This window comes from Rattus norvegicus, chromosome 4 (assembly GCF_021556685.1).
Source record: "Rattus norvegicus strain SHRSP/BbbUtx chromosome 4, alternate assembly SHRSP_T2T, whole genome shotgun sequence".
NCBI lineage: Eukaryota > Metazoa > Chordata > Mammalia > Rodentia > Muridae > Rattus > Rattus norvegicus.
The window spans coordinates 72,756,484-72,780,458 of NC_141537.1; the positions used below are offsets into that span (position 1 = coordinate 72,756,484).

Genomic DNA, 23,975 nt, shown 5'->3' on the forward strand with positions numbered 1-23,975 from the left:
TTAGCTGTTCAATAAAGGATAATCACACTAAATTTCTTGAAATTTTCTGAGGTTTAATTATCTTTGAATGCATGATATTTCTAGTCAAATATATTTAATCTATTACCAACTGACAAACTTTTATGTCAATTCTATTTCAAGGAAATCAGCACGTGCCACAGTTAATATGTACCATCTCTTGCCCATGCTGGGGCAGGCACACTGAATTCTTTCTACTTTCTGAATTTACTGGGTTTCTTTAACTTGTAGGGTCAATTCAAAAAACCTACAAGTACTTCCTGTCCAGGAAATTTGCCTTCAGTTCTCTACTGCCCTCAGTAGAGATGTTGGAAATGGTGTGCATCCTGTTCAGAATACATCTTTCCATCTCCAATTATTCTTCAAGCGCCAGTATGAAGTAGGAGTAGACCTTGTACCCAGTGACATTTAATAAGCATAAAGCAAACAAATGTATTAATTTGTTAAATTAGCCAAGACTATTGGTTTTTCTTGTTTGATGTCCCAGTGTTGAGTACTGAATGTGGGATATGTGTCTGTGAAGTAAACACACTACTACTGAGCTTGATCTCTAGCCATAAATTATGCAAGATATCACTAAAATACCATGTGGAAAAGAGACATGGTGCACACTGTCCTCATGAACTGAAATTGCTTCAATCTTCCACAGAAAACACATCCGTGGAAAATGTTTGAAAGATCTACATATTAATACTTGTAGAATTTTTTGAACAAATACTAAGGAAATAATCATGAAGATATGAAAAACTTGAAAGTGTAAGTATATTCACCTCAAGAATATAAAAAAGAAGAGAGTTGGAACAAAAAGGCCAAAATGTGGAAAAAAATCCCAAAAATGTAAGAAATAATTATTCTTGTTTAAATAACAATATGCAATATGACTTTATATAAAATGTTCCTTTTATTAAGTGAAAAATTACTCAATGTACCCCAACTTGTAAAATATAGACTTGGGGTTACAAATATTTCAAATAAAACAATGACTTTTAGGGTAAAAACGTTAAGCATGATTTTAAAATATAGAACTAAGTTTGCTTTTATAGACTTTCTATGTGGATAATGTAATGCAACATCACATCACTAATAGACATTTTAAGGAATGTTTGCTCCCAGCCCTTTCATAACCTACTTTGTATTCTGTCTGGACAGACACAAAGCCTTTAAGAAAAAGCTCTCTAGATTGGACAAACTACTAGTTTCAACTGCCCTGTAAGTTTATCAGGATGTATATGATAAAGCAAAAGGTGTTGGCAAGTTCCTGGGTTATGAGGAAGATCCTGAGAAGGAATTTGGTGTCCATCTGACAGGCCAAACTGCAAGGACACTGAGGTCAAAAGATTGTGACATTACAGAGCGTAACTTAGGCCTTGCCCTATATTATTATATTAAGAAAAAGAACCAAACAAAATACAATTAAAATGAAGTTATTGTTTTACTGTTAATGTAAACTGTTTTACATTTCAGTATTTTATCTAAGAACATTTAGAAGGACAAATTTAAGTTATACAGTCATGTGTCATTGAATGACAGGCTTTGTCTAAGAAATACACATCAGATGATTCTGTCATTGCGTGACCATCACTGAGTGTATCCATCACAGACTAAGGTGCAATGACCTCATCATGACAGATGAACTTATGGGACAACTATCTATATGGACATCACTACATGGTACATAGTAACACATATTATATGTTCACTGTATATGCTCCAAGTATCCTTTAAATCATGACTAAATTGTGTATTGCTTATTGGTGACAAAGCAAACAGAACTCAAAATTAAACATCAGAATTGTACATAAAGACAGGCAAGTCCAGGAAGTGAAGTGAAAATAATGTTCATTTTGTCAAGACAGTCTCTCTTCAAACCATGTGAGTGGTCAAGATGCTCAAACTGGTATGGAACTGGAAATATGAATATCCTAAAACAATGCATGTGTGCATATTTGAATGGAACTCCTCTTGCATGGGGAACACTAAAACACATTGTGCTGTGACAACATTGATTTTATATGCTGATATGGGCACACACATACTTTGTAAACATTTATTTATTCTTCTGTTTGTTTATTTTATTATATTGCATGTGTGTATGTGTGTGTATACACGTGTGCATGCGCACATACATGCATGCGGATATGTTTCCAGAGTACATGTGGAAGTCAAAGGAAGACTTGTATAGTTGGTTCTCTCTTTCCACCCTGTGGGTCCAGAGACTTAATTTAGGTTGTCAGGCATGGCTGCAAGCTCCCCCATTGAGCTATCTTACCTGTCTTTTCTATTAATGTCCTAGACACAGCAGGACATTTTCCTCATTTTTGTAACTGTGGTAAAGTGAATTGTGTAGCAGAGATGTAAACAAAACCCAAGGCTTCATCCTAGGTGATATACTTCAAAATGTTTTCTCTATACAATCATTAAATACTCTGTATCTTTAATTCCACAGCTCTGACATTTCTGTGTGAACAAGGTCTTTGTACAGGAGAATGAGAGGCAACCAGACATGGATCACAGAGGTCACTCTACTGGGATTCCAAGCTGATCTACCTGTGGAGTGTTTACTCTTTGGGCTTTTCTCTCTGTTTTATTCCTTTACCCTTTTTGGAAATGGAGTCATTCTTGGAATAATATGCCTGGACCACAGACTACACACACCTATGTACTTCTTCCTCTCACATCTAGCCATTGTTGACATGTCTTATGCTTCCAACAATGTCCCCAAGATGCTGGCAAATCTTGTGACTCAAAGAAGAACCATCTTCTTCATTCCATGCCTAATGCAAACGTTCTTGTATCTGGCTTTTGCTCACATAGAGTGCCTGATTTAGTGGTAATGTCCTATGATAGATTTGTGGCCATCTGTCACCCCTTACACTACACTGTCATCATGAGCTGGAGAGTGTGTACCATCCTGGCTGCTGTTTCCTGGATATTTAGCTTCCTCTTGGCTCTGGTCCACTTAGTTCTCATCCTGAGGCTGCCCTTCTGTGGGCCTCATGAAATCAATCACTTCTTCTGTGAGATCCTGTCTGTCCTCAAGCTGGCCTGTGCTGACACAATGCTCAATCAAGTTGTTATCTTTGCAGCCTGTGTGTTCATCTTAGTGGGACCACTGTGTTTGGTGCTGGTCTCCTATACACGCATCCTGATGGCCATCCTGAGGATCCAGTCAGGGGAGGGCCGCAGAAAGGCCTTCTCCACCTGTTCCTCCCACCTCTGTGTGGTAGGGCTCTTCTTTGGCAGCGCCATTGTCATGTACATGGCCCCCAAGTCCCAGCACCCAGAAGAGCAGCAGAAGATCCTTTCCCTGTTTTACAGCCTTTTCAACCCCATGCTAAACCCCCTGATCTACAGCCTGAGGAACGCTGAGGTCAAGGGTGCCCTCAGAAGATCACTGTGGAAGGAGAGACCAATGTGAGAGACATCAAAGAATGACTTGGATGGATAATTTTTCTTCCTGTCAAATATAATAGTCAGCATTCCTTTGCCTCCTCTATTATAAATATTCCTTTAAAACAGAATATTATAGACTTTATGTCCACATAGAGTCCTAAGACCCTGGCTTATGAAGTCTGGTAAACAGCCCTATACCTCTTAGACTTAGGCACCAGAAATCATGGGATATGATAGGTCTTAAAATACTCAAGGAGTAAGACTGTTACATTGGGAGAGTTTCCCCATTCTTACCCACGATTCTTTTTTTCACTATTTATTTATTCATTTTACATGCCAATCTCAGCTCCTCTCCTCACCAGCACCCCCCTCACAACTACACCTCCCCACCCCACCCCACCCCCGCACAGCTCCTCTCCCACTCCTCTCTCCCCCTCTGAGAAGGGGGAGGCTGCCCTGGATTTCACCCCACGCTGGCACATCAAGTCACTGCAGGAAAAGGCACCCTTTTCCCACTGAGGCCAGACAAGGCAACCCTATTAGAGTAACAGGATCCATAGACAGGCAACAGATTCAGAAACAACTCCTACTTTGGTTGCTGGGGTAACCGCATGAAGACCAAACTACATTTCTACTATATATGTGCATGGGAGCCTAGTTGCATCCTGTGCTCGTTTTCTGGCTGTTAGTTCAATCTCTGGGAGTTCGCTAGGTTAGTTGACACTGTCTAGTCTTCCTGTGGCTTCCCTACCCTCTTTCAGTTTTTTACCCTTCCCCCAACTTTTCCACAGGACTCCTGAGTTCTGCCTAATGTTTGGCTGTGGGTCTCTGTATTCGTTTCCATAAGCTGCTACCTACCCACAATTCTTATCAGAGTGGAGCCAGTTGATTAGTAACCAAATGGAAGTATGAACAGCACATGCAACGAACTCCTTTTTAAAAAGAAGTAAAATTATAAAGACAGCACATTTGTGTGAAAATTGCAAAGCAGCTGACAGCCACTTATGGAAAACAAAAACCTACATGTACCTTACACACATACAAAGATGTATTTCTTACCATCAGTCAACAAGAAATTAGAAGTTAAGGCTACCATGGGACAAAACTGAAACATAGCTAAAACGATAAGAAATAATCACTCTGATTTGGGGACACCTAATAATCATTGATAAAGAGTCAAAATTGCTGAAGTTTTAATGAAACTTGATCAAGTCAGATTGGGCTAATAAATGCATGGCATACATCCCCTAGATGAATGATTAACGAGTTTTTCTTTAAAAAGAAGGAAATAAGAACTTCAAGATCAGTTTTTCTGTCAGAATGACTCAATTCTGACAAAAGTAGCTGTAACACATGTTTACATTTAAGTAAACTTTCTTTAGAAAAAACAAGTCATTGGTCAAATAGTTCCCAGGTACTTGCAGACCCTTGCCACATAGTTGAACAGCCTTCAGTTCTGTGGGATTCACCATTAGGGACCCTCACTGTGGGTTGGGGAAACAGGTTATTAGGAGCAATTTAAAGCAAGACTGTGTGAACTCAATCTTAGGTGAGTTCTGTCGTCCTTTAACGATATCTAAAACCCAATATCACTATCACATAGTAGCCAATGGACCATAATACCTTTGATTTCTTTAATATGTTTTGAAACTCATAGGAAGAGCCTCATGTTGTCAGTTAGATATTGGAACCTGAAAGCAGGGCATAAAATCTTGAAATTGATGACACTTATTTCATGTTATGGTGACCAAAATACCTAACTGAAACAATTTAAGGGAAGAAAAGTTATCCTTTTATTTTTATCTTCTGTGTATATGTTTGTATAGGTATGTGTGCATATGCACAATCCCATAGCATGTGTGTGGAGGTCAGAGGACAACTTTCAGGAGTCAGTTCTCTCCTTCCACCATGTGGGTTCCAGGAATCATATTCAGGCTTTCAGTCTTGGCAACAACTTCCTTTATCCAGTAACCTGTGTTATTTTGGTCTATAGTTTCAGTGGGTCTCAGTCCACCTTGGCAGGAAGGATATGGTAAGTGCAGCTCAGTTCACAGTAATGGCACTGTGTGGTGGAGGATAGATATTCCCATATGGCAGACCTAGAAGCAGAGAAAGGTTGGAACTAAGGGTTAAGCTACAAGCTTCCAAAGCCCTAGTGACCTACAGACCTACTAGTGACCTAGTCAGACACCTTCTTCAGCTCCCCAGTCTCCTCAAAACAGCATGACTTACTAGAGAGTAAGTACTCAGAACTTGAGCCTCTGATGATCCTTCAAACTCAAAGGACAATACCACTTAAGAATTGAAGACTAATACTCCAAAACCAAACAAAAACAAAACCCCAGCAAGGTCTATAAAATAAACTATTTGATTAAAAGTGGAATTAGTAGAGTTTATATTTTTCACCTGTTTTCTTTTAAACTTTTAGGGATTTTTGAATAGAAAAAAGCACCTCAAATCTTTAGGTTAAATAGTCTTAACTGTAATTAGATAGATGATATATAGATAAATAGATAGATAGATAGATAGATAGATAGATAGATAGATAGATAGATAGATGGATAGATGGATGGATGGATAGATAGATAGATAGATAGATAGATAGATAGATAGATAGATAGATAGATAGATAGATGGGTAGAGAGTTTCCCTTGGTTTTTATCAGTGAGATCATAATAATGAGTGAAAACATTAGAGTAGAAGGAAATCCCAGGGAGAAAAAATTGGATTTCTACAACCAGAGAGGAGTTTGTGGAAATTGTTTTGGAGAGGGGATTCTAAACGTCAGGCTTACTATGGCATTACACCCTTATCTTCCTTTAAATGTTTCAGAGCACATAAGTCTATCTTTTTCAAAAATATTGAAGTGTGTGTGTGTGTGTGTGTGTGTGTGTGTGTGTGTGTGTGTGTCATGCCAGGGGAGGGGGAGGAAGGGAGAGAGAGAGGGAGAAAGAGAGAGAGAGAGAGAGAGAGAGAGAGAGAGAGAGAAGAGAGGAGGAGAGAAGAGACAGAGATACAGAGACAGAGAGGGAAAAAGCAACAGAAAAGGGTATAAGGATGGAAGAAGAGGTTTTGGGGGATTTGTTGTTGTAGTCATAGTTGTCATTGTCGTCATCATCATCGTCGTCATCGTCATCATCGTCATCTTCGTTGCCGTCGCTGCTGCTGCTGCTGCTGCTGCTGCTGTAGTTAAATACCCTAAGAAAACCAATGTAAGGAATCAAAGGAGTATTTTGACCTACCCTAGAGATATCATTTTGATTATGGTAGAACAGACAGGGAAGGTTTGTGGCAAGGACAGTAGTCTGACTAGTCACATTGCATCCACACTTGAAGCAGAATGTGAACAGAAAGTATAGCCAGGTTATAAAGCCTCAAGACCCATGTCAATCACACATTTTCTGCAGTAAGGCTCCACTTCCTAGATATTACTCAATCTTCTCTAATAGTACCACTGACTGGGCACTAAGTGTTCAAATATGTGACTCACTGAGGACTTTGACATTTATACCACAACAGTATGTATTTTGGTAGTCTCCCTTCTTAGGACCCCTTGGCCAATGTTCACATCAGTGTGGCAATCTCTAGACTTTGTATTTCCACACAAATTTCTTTTCAGTATTTACCATTTTTAGAAGCAAAGTCTTCCATGATAAATTGTGTTATATCCAATGTGAAATATCATTTTGCGGTCTTCTCAAAAGAGCAAGACATTTCTAACTACTCTCTGTCTTGCACAAAAAAAAATGCATTTAAAGAGAAATATAAGAACTGGTGGCTTATATCACGGCCATGTGAACTCTTCATTTTAATCATATTGGTCTTTATGTGTATTTTTACCTCTTTCAATGCCCCTGCTTACGCAGCCTGACTCTAAAGTGCTTCATGACAGAAGCGGATCATTGTACACCCCTTAGTCCCTCCTAAATAATTGACTTCATTTGCTGCACACCATGAAGAATTTCAAGTCAAGCAGTGACATAAAATAATGAAAGTGAAGGAGATACTTGGAATCAAAAAAATCCCAAACACTGATTTAGACCTTCAGCGGAGCCAAAAGTGGCTGGTTCGTGCTCTAGAACAAACTCTGTTAGAGGCTATAAGTCAATCATCCCACAGGGAATAATATGTGCTAATTGGATGTGCTCAAGAAAGTAAGCTGATAAACATCCCTTCCTCCTCTTCCCATCCAGAATGACAACAGGTTCACCTGAGGCTATGTACCCTGAAGAGCAGCATCCTTTGAGGCCAAGAGTACACTGGTGGGAGAGGAGATTATAGTTCACAGAAATAACCATATGACTAAATAAATGTACAAGTTCCCAAATAAAGATCAGTAGCAAAGCCTTAGATTAGTAGCAGGAGGGCAATACCAAGAATTGTATCTAATGCAGTGGTCCTCAAACGTCCTAAATGCTGCAACCCTTTCATACAGTTCCTCATGTTGTGATAACTGCCAACCTTGAAATTGCTTTGTTGTTACTTCAAAACTATAATTGTGCCCGGCCCGCAGCAGCTCTCTGCTCCCAAACCCCGTGGGAGAGAGACCTCACCGCCTGGTCAGGTGGGCACTCCTGAAGCTGCAGAGCGGAGGAGACCACCAACACTGCCCACCCCTACCCACATCCCTGGCCCAAGAGGAAACTGTATAAGGCCTCTGGGTTCCCGTAGGGGAGGGCCCAGGAGCGGCAGGACCCCTGCACCTGAGACACCGCCGGAACCTAAAGGAAACAGACCGGATAAACAGTTCTCTACACCCAAATCCCGTGGGAGGGAGAGCTAAGACTACAGAGAGGCTGACACGCCTGGGAAACCAGAAGAGACTGCACTCTGCACACATCCAGACGCCAGAGGAAAACACCAAACGCCATCTGGAACCCTGGTGCACGGAGGCTCCCGGAAAGAGCGGCGCATATCTTCTCGGTTGTTGCCGCCGTGGAGAGGACTTAGGCTGTACCCCATGAGCACACTAGAGCCTCGGAACCTAAGGTAGGACCAACTTTTCCCATGCAAGTGACCTGCCTGGTGAACTCAAGACACAGGCCCACAGGAACAGCTGAAGACCTGTAGAGAGGAAAAACTACACGCCCGAAAGCAGAACACTCTGTCCCCATAACTGGCTGAAAGAAAACAGGAAAACAGGTCTACAGCACTCCTGACACACAGGCTTATAGGACAGTCTAGCCACTGTCAGAAATAGCAGAACAAAGTAACACTAGAGATAATCTGATGGCAGGAGGCAAGCACAGGAACCCAAGCAACAGAAACCAAGACTACATGGCACCATCGAGCCCAATTCTCCCACCAGAATAAACATGGAATATCCAAACACACCAGAAAAGCAAGATCTAGTTTCAAAATCATATTTGATCATGATGCTGGAGGACTTCAAGAAAGATGTGAAGACCTCCCTTAGAGAACAAGTAGAAGCCTACAGAGAGAAATCGCAAAAATGCCTGAAAGAATTCCAGGAAAACACAATCAAACAGTTGAAGGAATTAAAAATGGAAATAGAAGCAATCAAGAAAGAACACATGGAAACAACCCTGGATATAGAAAATCAAAAGAAGAGACAAGGAGCTGTAGATAGAAGCCTCACCAACAGAATACAAGAGATGGAAGAGAGAATCTCGGGAGCAGAAGATTCCATAGAAATCATTGACTCAACTGTCAAAGATAATGTAAAGTGGAAAAAGCTACTGGTCCAAAACATACAGGAAATCCAGGACTCAATGAGAAGATCAAACCTAAGGATAATAGGTATAGAAGAGAGTGAAGACTCCCAGCTCAAAGGACCAGTAAATATCTTCAACAAAATCATAGAAGAAAACTTCCCTAACCTAAAAAAAGAGATACCCATAGGCATACAAGAAGCCTACAGAACTCCAAATAGATTGGACCAGAAAAGAAACACCTCCCGTAACATAATAGTCAAAACACCAAACGCACAAAATAAAGAAAGAATATTAAAAGCAGTAAGGGAAAAAGGTCAAGTAATATATAAAAGCAGACCTATCAGAATCACACCAGAATTTTCGCCAGAAACTATGAAGGCCAGAAGATCCTGGACAGATGTCATACAGACCCAAAGAGAACACAAGTGCCAGCCCAGGTTACTATATCCTGCAAAACTCTCAATTAACATAGATGGAGAAACCAAGATATTCCAAGACAAAACCAAATTGACACAATATCTTTCTACAAATCCAGCACTACAAAGGATAATAAATGGTAAAGCCCAACATAAGGAGGGAAGCTATACCCTAGAAGAAGCAAGAAACTAATCGTCTTGGCAACAAAACAAAGAGAATGAAAGCACACAAACATAACCTCACATCCAAATATGAATATAAAGGGAAGCAATAATCACTATTCCTTAATATCTCTCAATATCAATGGCCTCAACTCCCCAATAAAAAGACATAGATTAACAAACTGGATACGCAACGAGGACCCTGCATTCTGCTGCCTGCAGGAAACATACCTCAGAGACAAAGACAGACACTACCTCAAAGTGAAAGGCTGGAAAACAACTTTCCAAGCAAATGGTCAGAAGAAGCAAGCTGGAGTAGCCATTCTAATATCAAATAAAATCAATTTTCAATTAAAAGTCATCAAAAAGATAAGGAAGGACACTTCATATTCATCAAAGGAAAAATTCACCAAGATGAACTCTCAATCCTAAATATCTATGCCCCAAATACAAGGGCACCTACATAAGTAAAAGAAACCTTACTAAAGCTCAAAACACACATTGCACCTCACACAATAATAGTGGGAGATTTCAACACCCCACTCTCATCACTCTCATCAATGGACAGATCATGGAAACAGAAATTACACAGAGACGTAGACAGACTAAGAGATGTCATGAGCCAAATGGACTTAACAGATATTTATAGAACATTCTATCCTAAAGCAAAAGGATATACCTTCTTCTCAGCTCCTCATGGTACTTTCTCCAAAATTGACCATATAGTTGGTCAAAAAACGGGCCTCAGCAGGTACAGAAAGATAGAAATAATCCCATGCATGCTATCAGACCACCACGGCCTAAAACTGGTCTTCAATAACAATAAGGGAAGAATGCCCACATATACATGGAAATTGAACAATGCTCTACTCAATGATACCCTAGTCAAGCAAGAAATAAAGAAAGAAATTAAAAACTTTTTATAATTTAATGAAAATGAAGGTACAACATATCCAAACTTATGGGACACAATAAAAGCTGTGCTAAGAGGAAAACTCATAGTGCTGAGTGCCTGCAGAAAGAAACAGGAAAGAGCATATGTCAGCAGCTTGACAGCACACCTAAAAGCTCTAGAGCAACAAGAAGCAAATACACCCAGGAGGAGTAGAAGGCAGGAAATAATCAATCTCAGAGCGGAAATCAACCAAGTAGAAACAAAAAGGACCATAGAAAGAATCAACAGAACCAAAACTTGGTTCTTTAAGAAAATCAACAAGATAGATAAACCTTTACCCAGACTAACGAGAGGACCCAGAGAGTGTGTCCAAATTAACAAAATCAGAAATGAAAAGGGAGACATAACTACAGATTCAGAGGAAATTCAAAATATCATCAGATCTTACTATAGAAGCCTATATTCAACAAAACTTGAAAATCTACAGGAAATGGACAATTTCCTAGACAAATATCAGGTACCGAAGTTAAATCAGGAACAGATAAACCAGTTAAACAACCCCATAACTCCTAAGGAAATAGAAGCAGTCATTGAAGGTCTCCCAACAAAAAGGGCCCAGGTCCAGATGGGTTTAGTGCAGAATTTTATCAAACCTTCATAGAAGACCTCATACCAATATTATCCAAACTATTCCACAAAATTGAAACAGATGGATCACTCCCGAATTCCTTCTATGAAGCCACAATTACTCTTATACCTAAACCACACAAAGACCCAACAAAGAAAGAGAACTTCAGACCAATTTCCCTTATGAATAGCGACGCAAAAATACTCAATAAAATTCTGGCAAACCGAATCCAAGAGCACATCAAAACAATCATCCACCATGATCAAGTAGGCTTCATCCCAGGCATGCAGGGATGGTTTAATATACGGAAAACCATCAACGTGATCCATTATATAACCAAACTGAAAGAACAAAACCACATGATCATTTCATTACATGCTGAGAAAGCATTTGACAAAATTCAACACCCCTTCATGATAAAAGTCCTGGAAAGAATAGGAATTCAAGGCCCATACCTAAACATAGTAAAAGCCATATACAGTAAACCAGTTGCTAACATTAAACTAAATGGAGAGAAACTTGAAGCAATCCCACTAAAATCAGGGACTAGACAAGGCTGCGCACTCTCTCCCTACTTATTCAATATAGTTCTTGAAGTTCTAGCCAGAGCAATTAGACAACAAAAGGAGGTCAAGGGGATACAGCTTGGAAAAGAAGAAGTCAAAATATCACTATTTGCAGATGATATGATAGTTTATTTAAGTGATCCCAAAAGTTCCACCAGAGAACTACTAAAGCTGATAAACAACTTCAGCAAAGTGGCTTGGTATAAAATTAACTCAAATAAATCAGTAGCCTTCCTCTACACAAAAGAGAAACAAGCCGAGAAAGAAATTAGGGAAACGACACCCTTCATAATAGACCCAAATAATATAAAGTACCTCGGTGTGACTTTAACCAAGCAAGTAAAAGATCTGTACAATAAGAACTTCAAGACACTGAAGAAAGAAATTGAAGAAGACCTCAGAAGAGGGAAAGATCTCCCATGCTCATGGACTGGCAGGATTAATATAGTAAAAATGGCCATTTTACCAAAAGCGATCTACAGATTCAATGCAATCCCCATCAAAATACCAATCCAATTCTTCAAAGAGTTAGACAGAATAATTTGCAAATTCATCTGGAATAACAAAAAACCCAGGATAGCTAAAACTATCCTCAACAATAAAAGGACTTCAGGGGGAATCACTATCCCTGAACTCAAGCAGTATTACAGAGCAATAGTGATAAAAACTGCATGGTATTTGTACAGAGACAGACAGATAGACCAATGTAATAGAATTGAAGACCCAGAAATGAACCCACACACCTATGGTCACTTGATTTTTGACAAAGTAGCCAAAACCATCCAATGGAAAAAAGATAGCATTTTCAGCAAATGGTGCTGGTTCAACTGGAGGTCAACATGTAGAAGAATGCAAATCAATCCATGCTTATCACCCTGTACAAAGCTTAAGTCCAAGTGGATCAAGGACCTCCACATCAAACCTGATACACTCAAACTAATAGAAGAAAAACTAGGGAAGCATCTGGAACACATGGGCACTGGAAAAAATTTCCTGAACAAAACACCAATGGCTTATGCTCTAAGATCAAGAATCGACAAATGGGATCTCATAAAACTGCAAAGCTTCTGTAAGGCAAAGGACACCGTGGTTAGGACAAATCGTCAACCAACAGATTGGGAAAAGATCTTTACCAATCCTACAACAGATAGAGGCCTTATATCCGAAATATACAAAGAACTCAAGAAGTTAGACCGCAGGGAGACAAATAACCCTATTAAAAAATGGGGTTCAGAGCTAAACAAAGAATTCACAGCTGAGGAATGCCGAATGGCTGAGAAACACCTAAAAAATGTTCAACATCTTTAGTCATAAAGGAAATGCAAATCAAAACAACCCTGAGAATTCACCTCACACCAGTGAGAATGGCTAAGATCAAAAACTCAGGTGACAGCAGATGCTGCTGAGGATGCGGAGAAAGAAGAACACTCCTCCATTGTTGGTGGGATTGCAGACTGGTACAACCATTCTGGAAATCAGTCTGGAGGTTCCTCAGAAAATTGGACATTGAACTGCCTGAGGATCCAGCTATACCTCTCTTGGGCATATACCCAAAAGATGCCCCAACACATAAAATAGACACGTGCTCCACTATGTTCATCGCAGCCTTATTTATAATAGCCAGAAGCTGGAAAGAACCCAGATGCCCTTCAACAGAGGAATGGATACAGAAAATGTGGTACATCTACACAATGGAATATTACTCAGCTATCAAAAACAACGGCTTTATGAAATTCGTAGGCAAATGGTTGGAACTGGAAAATATCATCCTGAGTGAGCTAACCCAAACACAGAAAGACATACATGGTATGCACTCACTGATAAGTGGCTATTAGTCCAAATGCTTGAATTACCCTAGATGCCTAGAACAAATGAAACTCAAGACGGATGATCAAAATGTGAATGCTTCACTCCTCTAAAAGGGGAACAAGAATACCCTTGGCAGGGAAGAGAGAGGCAAAGATTAAAACAGAGACTGAAGGAACACCCATTCAGAGCCTGCCCCACATGTGGCCCATACATATACAGCCACCCAATTAGACAAGATGGATGAAGCAAAGAAGTGCAGACCGACAGGAGCCGGATGTAGATCTCACCTGAGAGACACAGCCAGAATACAGCAAATACAGAGGCGAATGCCAGCAGCAAACCACTGAACTGAGAATAGGACCCCCGTTGAAGGAATCAGAGAAAGAACTGGAAGAGCTTGAAGGGGCTCGAGACCCCATATGTACAACAATGCCAAGCATCCAGAGCTTCCAGGGACTAAGCCACTACCTAAAGACTATGCATGGACTGACCCTGGACTCTGACCTTATAGGTAGCAATGAATATCCTAGTAAGAGCACCAGTGGAAGGGGAAGCCCTGGGTCCTGCTAAGACTGAACCCCCAGTGAACTAGACTGTTGGGGGAAGGGCGGCAATGGGGGGAGGGTTGGGAGGGGAACACCCATAAGGAAGGGGAGGGGGGAGGGGATGTTTGCCCGGAAACCAAAGAATTATTATTAAGTATTAAATAAATTTAAAAAATAAAAAATATATAAAAATAAGAAAGAAAAAACTATAATTGTGCTATGGTTGTGAATTATAATGTAAATACATAATATACAACTTATCTGGTATGTGACCACCAAAGTGTTCACCACCCACAGTGTGAGAACCACTGTTCTAATGCACCCATTTTCAAAACAGCAAGAAAAGAAATAAGAATAAGATACAAAGAAAGAGAGAGACAGAGAGATGCTTGAAAGAGCAAAGTATATGCCATATTCTCATAGATAAAATTTTATAGCAGTCACCATAAAGATGCTTAATAACTCAACGGCACCATGATTAAAGAACTAAAGGACTGCTTGTTCAGAAAAAGCATTACATTTCTTCAGACCAAGAAATTAACATCGCAGCTTCTAGTTCAAGAATAGTCAGTGACATCAAATATCATTGATACGTGTCATATACCATGCTGAGAATAATGTTTTCAGAGTAAACTATTCATCACCCAACACAGCAAGCATGAAGAGCTAGTTTGTCCATTTTCATCATCATCCTCATCATGGAAGGATCATGGGAGAGTCTCCACTCAAATTCCCCATTTTAAAAAAATTGGGAAATGTGTTAGGCAGGTATCCTGAACTTCAAGCAAGACAGAGAAAAAGGAATCTCAGGGACTATGAGGACTGAAATCCGGGATCTGGTTCATATTTCTTATAGGTGTAGTCAAGGAACAATTGAAAAATGCTGTAAGGGATAAACAGTTCTCTGCACCCAAATCCCGTGGGAGGGAGAGCTAAACCTTCAGAGAGGCAGACAAGCCTGGGAAACCAGAAGAGACTGCTCCCTGCACACACATCTCGGACGCCAAGGAAAAAGCCAAAGACCATCTGGAACCCTGGTGCACTGAAGCTCCCAGAAGGGGCAGCACAGGTCTTCCTGGTTGCTGCCGCTGCAGAGAGCCCCTGGGCAGCACCCCACGAGCGAACCTGAGCCTCGGGACCACAGGTAAGACCAAATTTTCTGCTGCAAGAAAGCTGCCTGATGAGCTTGGGACAAACGGAAGCAGAATTTCCCTAGGACCGGGCACGTTCTGGGTTTACCGGAAGTCCCACACCCGCGGATCCCGGCCCGCAGCCGCTCTCTGCTCCCAGACCCAGTGAGAGAGAGACCCAACCACCTGGTCAGGTGGGCACTCCTGAGGCTGCAGAGCGGAAGAGACCACCAACACTGCTCACCCCTGCCCACATCCCTGGCCCAAGAGGAAACTGTATAAGGCCTCTGGGCTCCCGTGGGGGAGGGCCCAGGAGCAGCAGGACACCTGCCTGAGACACCGCCGGAACCTGAAAGAAACAGACCGGATAAACAGTTCTCTGCACCCAAATCCCGTGGGAGGGAGAGCTAAACCTTCAGAGAGGCAGACAAGCCTGGGAAACCAGAAGAGACTGCTCCCTGCACACACATCTCAGACGCCAGAGGAAAAAGCCAAAGACCATCTGGAACCCTGGTGCACTGAAGCTCCCGGAAACGGCGGCACAGGTCTTCCTGGTTGCTGCCGCTGCAGAGAGCCCCTGGGCAGCACCCCACGAGCGAACCTGAGCCTCGGGACCACAGGTAAGACCAAATTTTCTGCTGCAAGAAAGCTGCCTGGTGAACTCAAGACACAGGCCCACAGGAACAGCTGAAGACCTGTAGAGAGGAAAAACTACACGCCCAAAAGCAGAACACTCTGTCCCCATAACTGACTGAAAGAGAGGAAAACAGGTCTACAGCACTCCTGACACACAGGCTTATAGGACAGTCTAGCCACTGTCAGAAATAGCAGAACAAAGTAACACTAGAGATAATCTGATGGCGAGAGGCAAGCGCAGGAACCCAAGCAACAGAAACCAAGAATACATGCCATCATCGGAGCCTAATTCTCCCACCAAAACAAACATGGAATATCCAAACACACCAGAAAAGCAAGATCTAGTTTCAAAATCATATTTGATCATGATGCTGGAGGACTTCAAGAAAGACATGAACACACTTAGGGAAACACAGGAAAACATTAATAAACAAGTAGAAGCCTACAGAGAGGAATCGCAAAAATCCCTGAAAGAATTCCAGGAAAACACAATCAAACAGTTGAAGGAATTAAAAATTGAAATAGAAGCAATCAAGAAAGAACACATGGAAATAACCCTGGATATAGAAAACCAAAAGAAGAGACAAGGAGCTGTAGATACAAGCTTCACCAACAGAATACAATAGATGGAAGAGAGAATCTCAGGAGCAGAAGATTCCATAGAAATCATTGACTCAACTGTCAAAGATAATGTAAAGCGGAAAAAGCTACTGGTCCAAAACATACAGGAAATCCAGGACTCAATGAGAAGATCAAACCTAAGGATAATAGGTATAGAAGAGAGTGAAGACTCCCAGCTCAAAGGACCAGTAAATATCTACAACAAAATCATAGAAGAAAACTTCCCTAACCTAAAAAAAGAGATACCCATAGACATACAAGAAGCCTACAGAACTCCAAATAGATTGGACCAGAAAAGAAACACCTCCCGTCACATAATAGTCAAAACACCAAACGCACAAAATAAAGAAAGAATATTAAAAGCAGTAAGGGAAAAAGGTAAAGTAACATATAAAGGGAGACCTATCAGAATCACACCAGACTTCTCGCCAGAAACTATGAAGGCCAGAAGATCCTGGACTGATGTCATACAGACCCTAAGAGAACACAAATGCCAGCCCAGGTTACTGTATCCAGCAAAACTCTCAATTAACATTGATGGAGAAACCAAGATATTCCATGACAAAACCAAATTTACACAATATCTTTCTACAAATCCAGCACTACAAAGGATAATAAATGGTAAAGCCCAACATAAGGAGGCAAGCTATACCCTAGAAGAAGCAAGAAACTAATCGTCTTGGCAACAAAACAAAGAGAATGAAAGCACACAAACATAACCTCACATCCAAATATGAATATAAAGGGAAACAATAATCACTATTCCTTAATATCTCTCAATATCAATGGCCTCAACTCCCCAATAAAAAGACATAGATTAACAAACTGGATACGCAACGAGGACCCTGCATTTTGCTGCCTACAGGAAACACACCTCAGAGACAAAGACAGACACTACCTCAGAGTGAAAGGCTGGAAAACAACTTTCCAAGCAAATGGTCAGAAGAAGGAAGCTGGAGTAGCCATTCTAATATCAAATAAAATCAATTTCCAACTAAAAGTCATCAAAAAAGATAAGGAAGGACACTTCATATTCATCAAAGGAAAAATCCACCAAGATGAACTCTCAATCCTAAATATCTATGCCCCAAATACAAGGGCACCTACATACGTAAAAGAAACCTTACTAAAGCTCAAAACACACATTGCACCTCACACAATAATAGTGGGAGATTTCAACACACCACTCTCATCAATGGACAGATCATGGAAACAGAAATTAAACAGTGATGTCGACAGACTAAGAGAAGTCATGAGCCAAATGGACTTAACGGATATTTATAGAACATTCTATCCTAAAGCAAAAGGATATACCTTCTTCTCAGCTCCTCATGGTACTTTCTCCAAAATTGACCATATAATTGGTCAAAAAACGGGCCTCAACAGGTACAGAAAGATAGAAATAATCCCATGCGTGCTATCGGACCACCGCGGCCTAAAACTGGTCTTCAATAACAATAAGGGAAGAATGCCCACATATACGTGGAAATTGAACAATGCTCTACTCAATGATAACCTAGTCAAGGAAGAAATAAAGAAAGAAATTAAAAACTTTTTAGAATTTAATGAAAATGAAGATACAACATACTCAAACTTATGGGACACAATGAAAGCTGTGCTAAGAGGAAAACTCATAGCTCTGAGTGCCTGCAGAAAGAAACAGGAAAGAGCATATGTCAGCAGCTTGACAGCACACCTAAAAGCTCTAGAACAAAAAGAAGCAAATACACCCAGGAGGAGTAGAAGGCAGGAAATAATCAAACTCAGAGCTGAAATCAACCAAGTAGAAACAAAAAGGACCATAGAAAGAATCAACAGAACCAAAAGTTGGTGCTTTGAGAAAATCAACAAGATAGATAAACCCTTAGCCAGACTAATGAGAGGAAACAGAGAGTGCGTCCAAATTAACAAAATCAGAAAAGAAAAGGGAGACATAACTACAGATTCAGAGGAAATTCAAAAAATCATCAGATCTTACTATAAAAACCTATATTCAACAAAATTTGAAAATCTTCAGGAAATGGACAATTTCCTAGACAGATACCAGGTATCGAAGTTAAATCAGGAACAGGTAAACCAGTTAAACAACCCCATAACTCCTAAGGAAATAGAAGCAGTCATTAAAGGTCTCCCAACCAAAAAGAGCCCAGGTCCAGACGGGTTTAGTGCAGAATTCTATCAAACCTTCATAGAAGACCTCATACCAATATTATCCAAACTATTCCACAAAATTGAAACAGATGGAGCACTACCGAATTCCTTCTACGAAGCCACAATTACTCTTATACCTAAACCACACAAAGACCCAACAAAGAAAGAGAACTTCAGACCAATTTCCCTTATGAATAGCGACGCAAAAATACTCAATAAAATTCTGGCAAACCGAATTCAAGAGCACATCAAAACAATCATCCACCATGATCAAGTAGGCTTCATCCCAGGCATGCAGGGATGGTTTAATATACGGAAAACCATCAACGTGATCCATTATATAAACAAACTGAAAGAACAGAACCACATGATCATTTCATTAGATGCTGAGAAAGCATTTGACAAAATTCAACACCCCTTCATGATAAAAGTCCTGGAAAGAATAGGAATTCAAGGCCCATACCTAAACATAGTAAAAGCCATATACAGCAAACCAGTTGCTAACATTAAACTAAATGGAGAGAAACTTGAAGCAATCCCACTAAAATCAGGGACTAGACAAGGCTGCCCACTCTCTCCCTACTTATTCAATATAGTTCTTGAAGTTCTAGCCAGAGCAATCAGACAACAAAAGGAGATCAAAGGGATACAGATCGGAAAAGAAGAGGTCAAAATATCACTATTTGCAGATGACATGATAGTATATTTAAGTGATCCCAAAAGCTCCACCAGAGAACTACTAAAGCTGATAAACAACTTCAGCAAAGTGGCTGGGTATAAAATTAACTCAAATAAATCAGTTGCCTTCCTCTATACAAAAGAGAAACAAGCCGAGAAAGAAATTAGGGAAACGACACCCTTCATAATAGACCCAAATAATATAAAGTACCTCGGTGTGACTTTAACCAAGCAAGTAAAAGATCTGTACAATAAGAACTTCAAGACACTGAGGAAAGAAATTGAAGAAGACCTCAGAAGATGGAAAGATCTCCCATGCTCATGGATTGGCAGGATTAATATAGTAAAAATGGCCATTTTACCAAAAGCAATCTACAGATTCAATGCAATCCCCATCAAAATACCAATCCAATTCTTCAAAGAGTTAGACAGAACAATTTGCAAATTCATCTGGAATAACAAAAAACCCAGGATAGCTAAAGCTATCCTCAACAATAAAAGGACTTCAGGGGGAATCACTATCCCTGAACTCAAGCAGTATTACAGAGCAATAGTGATAAAAACTGCATGGTATTGGTACAGAGACAGACAGATAGACCAATGGAATAGAATTGAAGACCCAGAAATGAACCCACACACCTATGGTCACTTGATTTTTGACAAAGGAGCCAAAACCATCCAATGGAAAAAAGATAGCATTTTCAGCAAATGGTGCTGGTTCAACTGGAGGGCAGCATGTAGAAGAATGCAAATCGATCCATGCTTCTCACCCTGTACAAAGCTTAAGTCCAAGTGGATCAAGGACCTCCACATCAAACCAGACACACTCAAACTAATAGAAGAAAAACTAGGGAAGCATCTGGAACACATGGGCACTGGAAAAAATTTCCTGAACAAAACACCAATGGCTTATGCTCTAAGATCAAGAATCGACAAATGGGATCTCATAAAACTGCAAAGCTTCTGTAAGGCAAAGGACACTGTGGTTAGGACAAAACGGCAACCAACAGATTGGGAAAAGATCTTTACCAATCCTACAACAGATAGAGGCCTTATATCCAAAATATACAAAGAACTCAAGAAGTTAGACCGCAGGGAAACAAATAACCCTATTAAAAAATGGGGTTCAGAGCTAAACAAAGAATTCACAGCTGAGGAATGCCGAATGGCTGAGAAACACCTAAAGAAATGTTCCACATCTTTAGTCATAAGGGAAATGCAAATCAAAACAACACTGAGATTTCACCTCACACCAGTGCGATTGGCTAAGATCAAAAACTCAGGTGACAGCAGATGCTGGCGAGGATGTGGAGAAAGAGGAACACTCCTCCATTGTTGGTGGGATTGCAGACTGGTAAAACCATTCTGGAAATCAGTCTGGAGGTTCCTCAGAAAATTGGACATTGAACTGCCTGAGGATCCAGCTATACCTCTCTTGGGCATATACCCAAAAGATGCCTCAACATATAAAAGAGACACGTGCTCCACTATGTTCATCGCAGCCTTATTTATAATAGCCTGAAGCTGGAAAGAACCCAGATGCCCTTCAACAGAGGAATGGATACAGAAAACGTGGTACATCTACACAATGGAATATTACTCAGCTATCAAAAACAACGAGTTTATGAAATTCGTAGGCAAATGGTTGGAACTGGAAAATATCATCCTGAGTGAGCTAACCCAATCACAGAAAGACATACATGGTATGCACTCATTGATAAGTGGCTATTAGCCCAAATGCTTGAATTACCCTAGATCCCTAGAACAAACGAAACTCAAGACGGATGATCAAAATGTGAATGCTTCACTCCTTCTTTAAATGAGGAAAAAGAATACCCTTGGCAGGGAAGGGAGAGACAAAGATTAAAACAGAGACTGAAGGAACACCCATTCAGAGCCTGCCCCACATGTGGCCCATACATATACAGCCACCCAATTAGACAAGATGGATGAAGCAAAGAAGTGCAGACCGACAGGAGCCGGATGTAGATCGCTCCTGAGAGACACAGCCAGAATACAGCAAATACAGAGGCGAATGCCAGCAGCAAACCACTGAACTGAGAATAGGTCCCCCATTGAAGGAATCAGAGAAAGAACTGGAAGAGCTTGAAGGGGCTCGAGACCCCAAAAGTACAACAATGCCAAGCAACCAGAGCTTCCAGGGACTAAGCCACTACCTAAAGACTATACATGGACTGACCCTGGACTCTGACCCCATAGGTAGCAATGAATATCCTAGTAAGAGCACCAGTGGAAGGGGAAGCCCTGGGTCCTGCTAAGACTGAACCCCCAGTGAACTAGTCTATGGGGGGAGGGCGGCAATGGGGGGAGGGTTGGGAGGGGAACACCCATAAGGAAGGGGAGGGGGGAGGGGGATGTTTGCCCGGAAACCGGGAAAGGGAATAACACTCGAAATGTATATAAGAAATACTCAAGTTAATAAAAAAAAAAAAAAAAAAAAAAGAAAAATGCTGTAAAACAAACCAGCCAACCACCAGGAAGACTGCTGAAAGAGACATCATTTACTCAAAGAGATCTCAATCAGAGTGTAACCTCTGAAAATAGAATTAACTTTAAGCAAAAACTCATGTAACCTTTGGATTTAACATAATTGGCCCCCTTCTTCCATCTATAAACTTATAGCATGAACTTCATAAGCCATCTTACAATTTCATTTATTTTTTTACTTGCTTACATTTCAAATGTTATCTCTCTTTCCTGGTCTCCCCTCCACAAACTCCCGATCCCATACTCCTCCCCTTTACCTCTAAGAGGGTGCTATCCCAGCACCAACCCACTTCTACCTCATTTCTCTAGCACCCCCCTTCTCTGGGGCACCAAGTCTCCACAGAATCAAGCGCCTCCCTTCTCATCGATGAGACAATCCTCTGCTACATAGGAAGTGGAAGCCATAGACCAACCCATGTGTACTATTGGTTGGTAGTTTAGTCCCTGGGAGCTCTGTAGGGTCCAGTTAATTGATACTGTTGTTCTTTCTTGGGGTTGCAATCCCCTTCAACTTAAAGGGAACTTCTTTAAAGTGAGAGAAATTAATAAAATAATGAATATTTAAGCTTACTCCATTTTAAACTTTGCCTAATCTTTGATTTTGATTGTCCATTATTTCCACTGAACAGTATAATTTCCCATCATAAAATCAAATATGCCCCTAGTATTGTAATATATACAGTAGATAATGTATAAGCTATAGTCTCCTTTGTTTACGTTGTGTCTAAGTGTCTACCTCTGTCTTTTATCTTTATGTAATAAACCCAACTTTTGCTTCATAGTAACACAGCCTGACTTTTTTTTCTGTGATGTCAGTCAAGATCCCAGATATACCACAGTGAAGGTCTTTGTGAAGGGAATGCCTTGGAGTATATCCATCCACATCAGGTTGCATTTCCATATAACTATTCATGGCAGTTTCATTGTACAATCTCCTCCTCCCGTTATCTCAACTGTCCTCTTACCCCAGACAGTTGCCCTAAGTTAGCATTGCAGCTGTGACTGGAGCAAAAATGATCCCTGTGCCTCTTGCATTTGCATCAGGATTCCCACAGGCTGCAGAATAGTTTTCCCCATTCTGGTAAAACAGGGTTAATGGAGGATAACACACTGTGCTACTGATTAAAAGGAGACCCCACTGACTACGGACTTATGCATCCTATCCTCTATTTAAGGGAAAGACTCAAATGGCATTGCTGTCAGTATTTGGACAGCACAGTGGCTGAACCTTGCATGTCTCTCAAATGTGAGAAACTGAATTTATGTTGATAAAATAATAAAAATAAGTAAAAAGTAAGAAATAATACATTCTGCTGAGAAAAATACTTTGAGCATATGTTATAATAATAAAGCAGGAAAGACACTGATGACTGAATAGGAGAGTACTAATGGGCCTATAACTACAATTCTTTTTCTTTGGGTACATGCATTATGAAGACAGTCATTTAGGGAGAAATGTCATGGAATTTGGCTGTAGCAGATGAGTTTCCCACTGACTCATTACTCTCTACCTCTAAGCTCGATATAAAATGATCAATGCTCAGAAAGGTCATTGATTATAAATAGACAAAAATATTTCAGCTGTGTTATATAATCAAATACTGTGCATATATTTTCTGTGTTCAGTCAAACAATAAAATTAAAAAGCAGGTATCAGCTGATGGCTGTGAATTTCCCAGGAATGTCCTTGTCATGAAACTGAGTTACAGGGAGTCCTATTGCCAGTTGTGTCTTGGCATAATGCCACTTATCAAAATCTAATACAAAGAAACAGTGTTTTCTGGCAACTAACTTACATCCTAATTGTACTCAGGCCATTAGTTTACAATGACAAAAAGAATAATTTGTCCCTCAAGACAAATGAAAAGGGTGTAGGGAAAAACAAGTACCTATTGAAGCATCATGAGACAAGCTAAACTGACTTTTAATGAAGAGTGAAACTCAGAGTAAACAATGTCAATTAAAATTAACAAATTGTCATAATTGTCTCCTTAGAGGGAGAGAATAGGGCTTAGCCTGAAAATATGATGACAGTGAAGTGAAATGTGTTATACAACTCAAGAAATAATTTTAATTCTTGAATGGAGTTTTAGAGAGAGACACAAGGTTTGTGCCTTAACTCAATAAGACCTCTCGGCTGCCTT

At 40.4% G+C, this 23,975-nt stretch overlaps 1 protein-coding gene across 1 annotated transcript; it reads left to right on the plus strand.

Moving 5' to 3' along the window:
• The first annotated feature begins 2,504 nt into the window (after positions 1 to 2,504).
• Positions 2,505 to 3,436, plus strand: Or2a14 (olfactory receptor family 2 subfamily A member 14). The gene is given in 2 exon segments (NM_001000845.1): positions 2,505 to 2,842; positions 2,845 to 3,436. Coding segments are annotated over 2 exon segments (930 nt in total).
• The last annotated feature ends 20,539 nt before the right edge of the window (positions 3,437 to 23,975 follow it).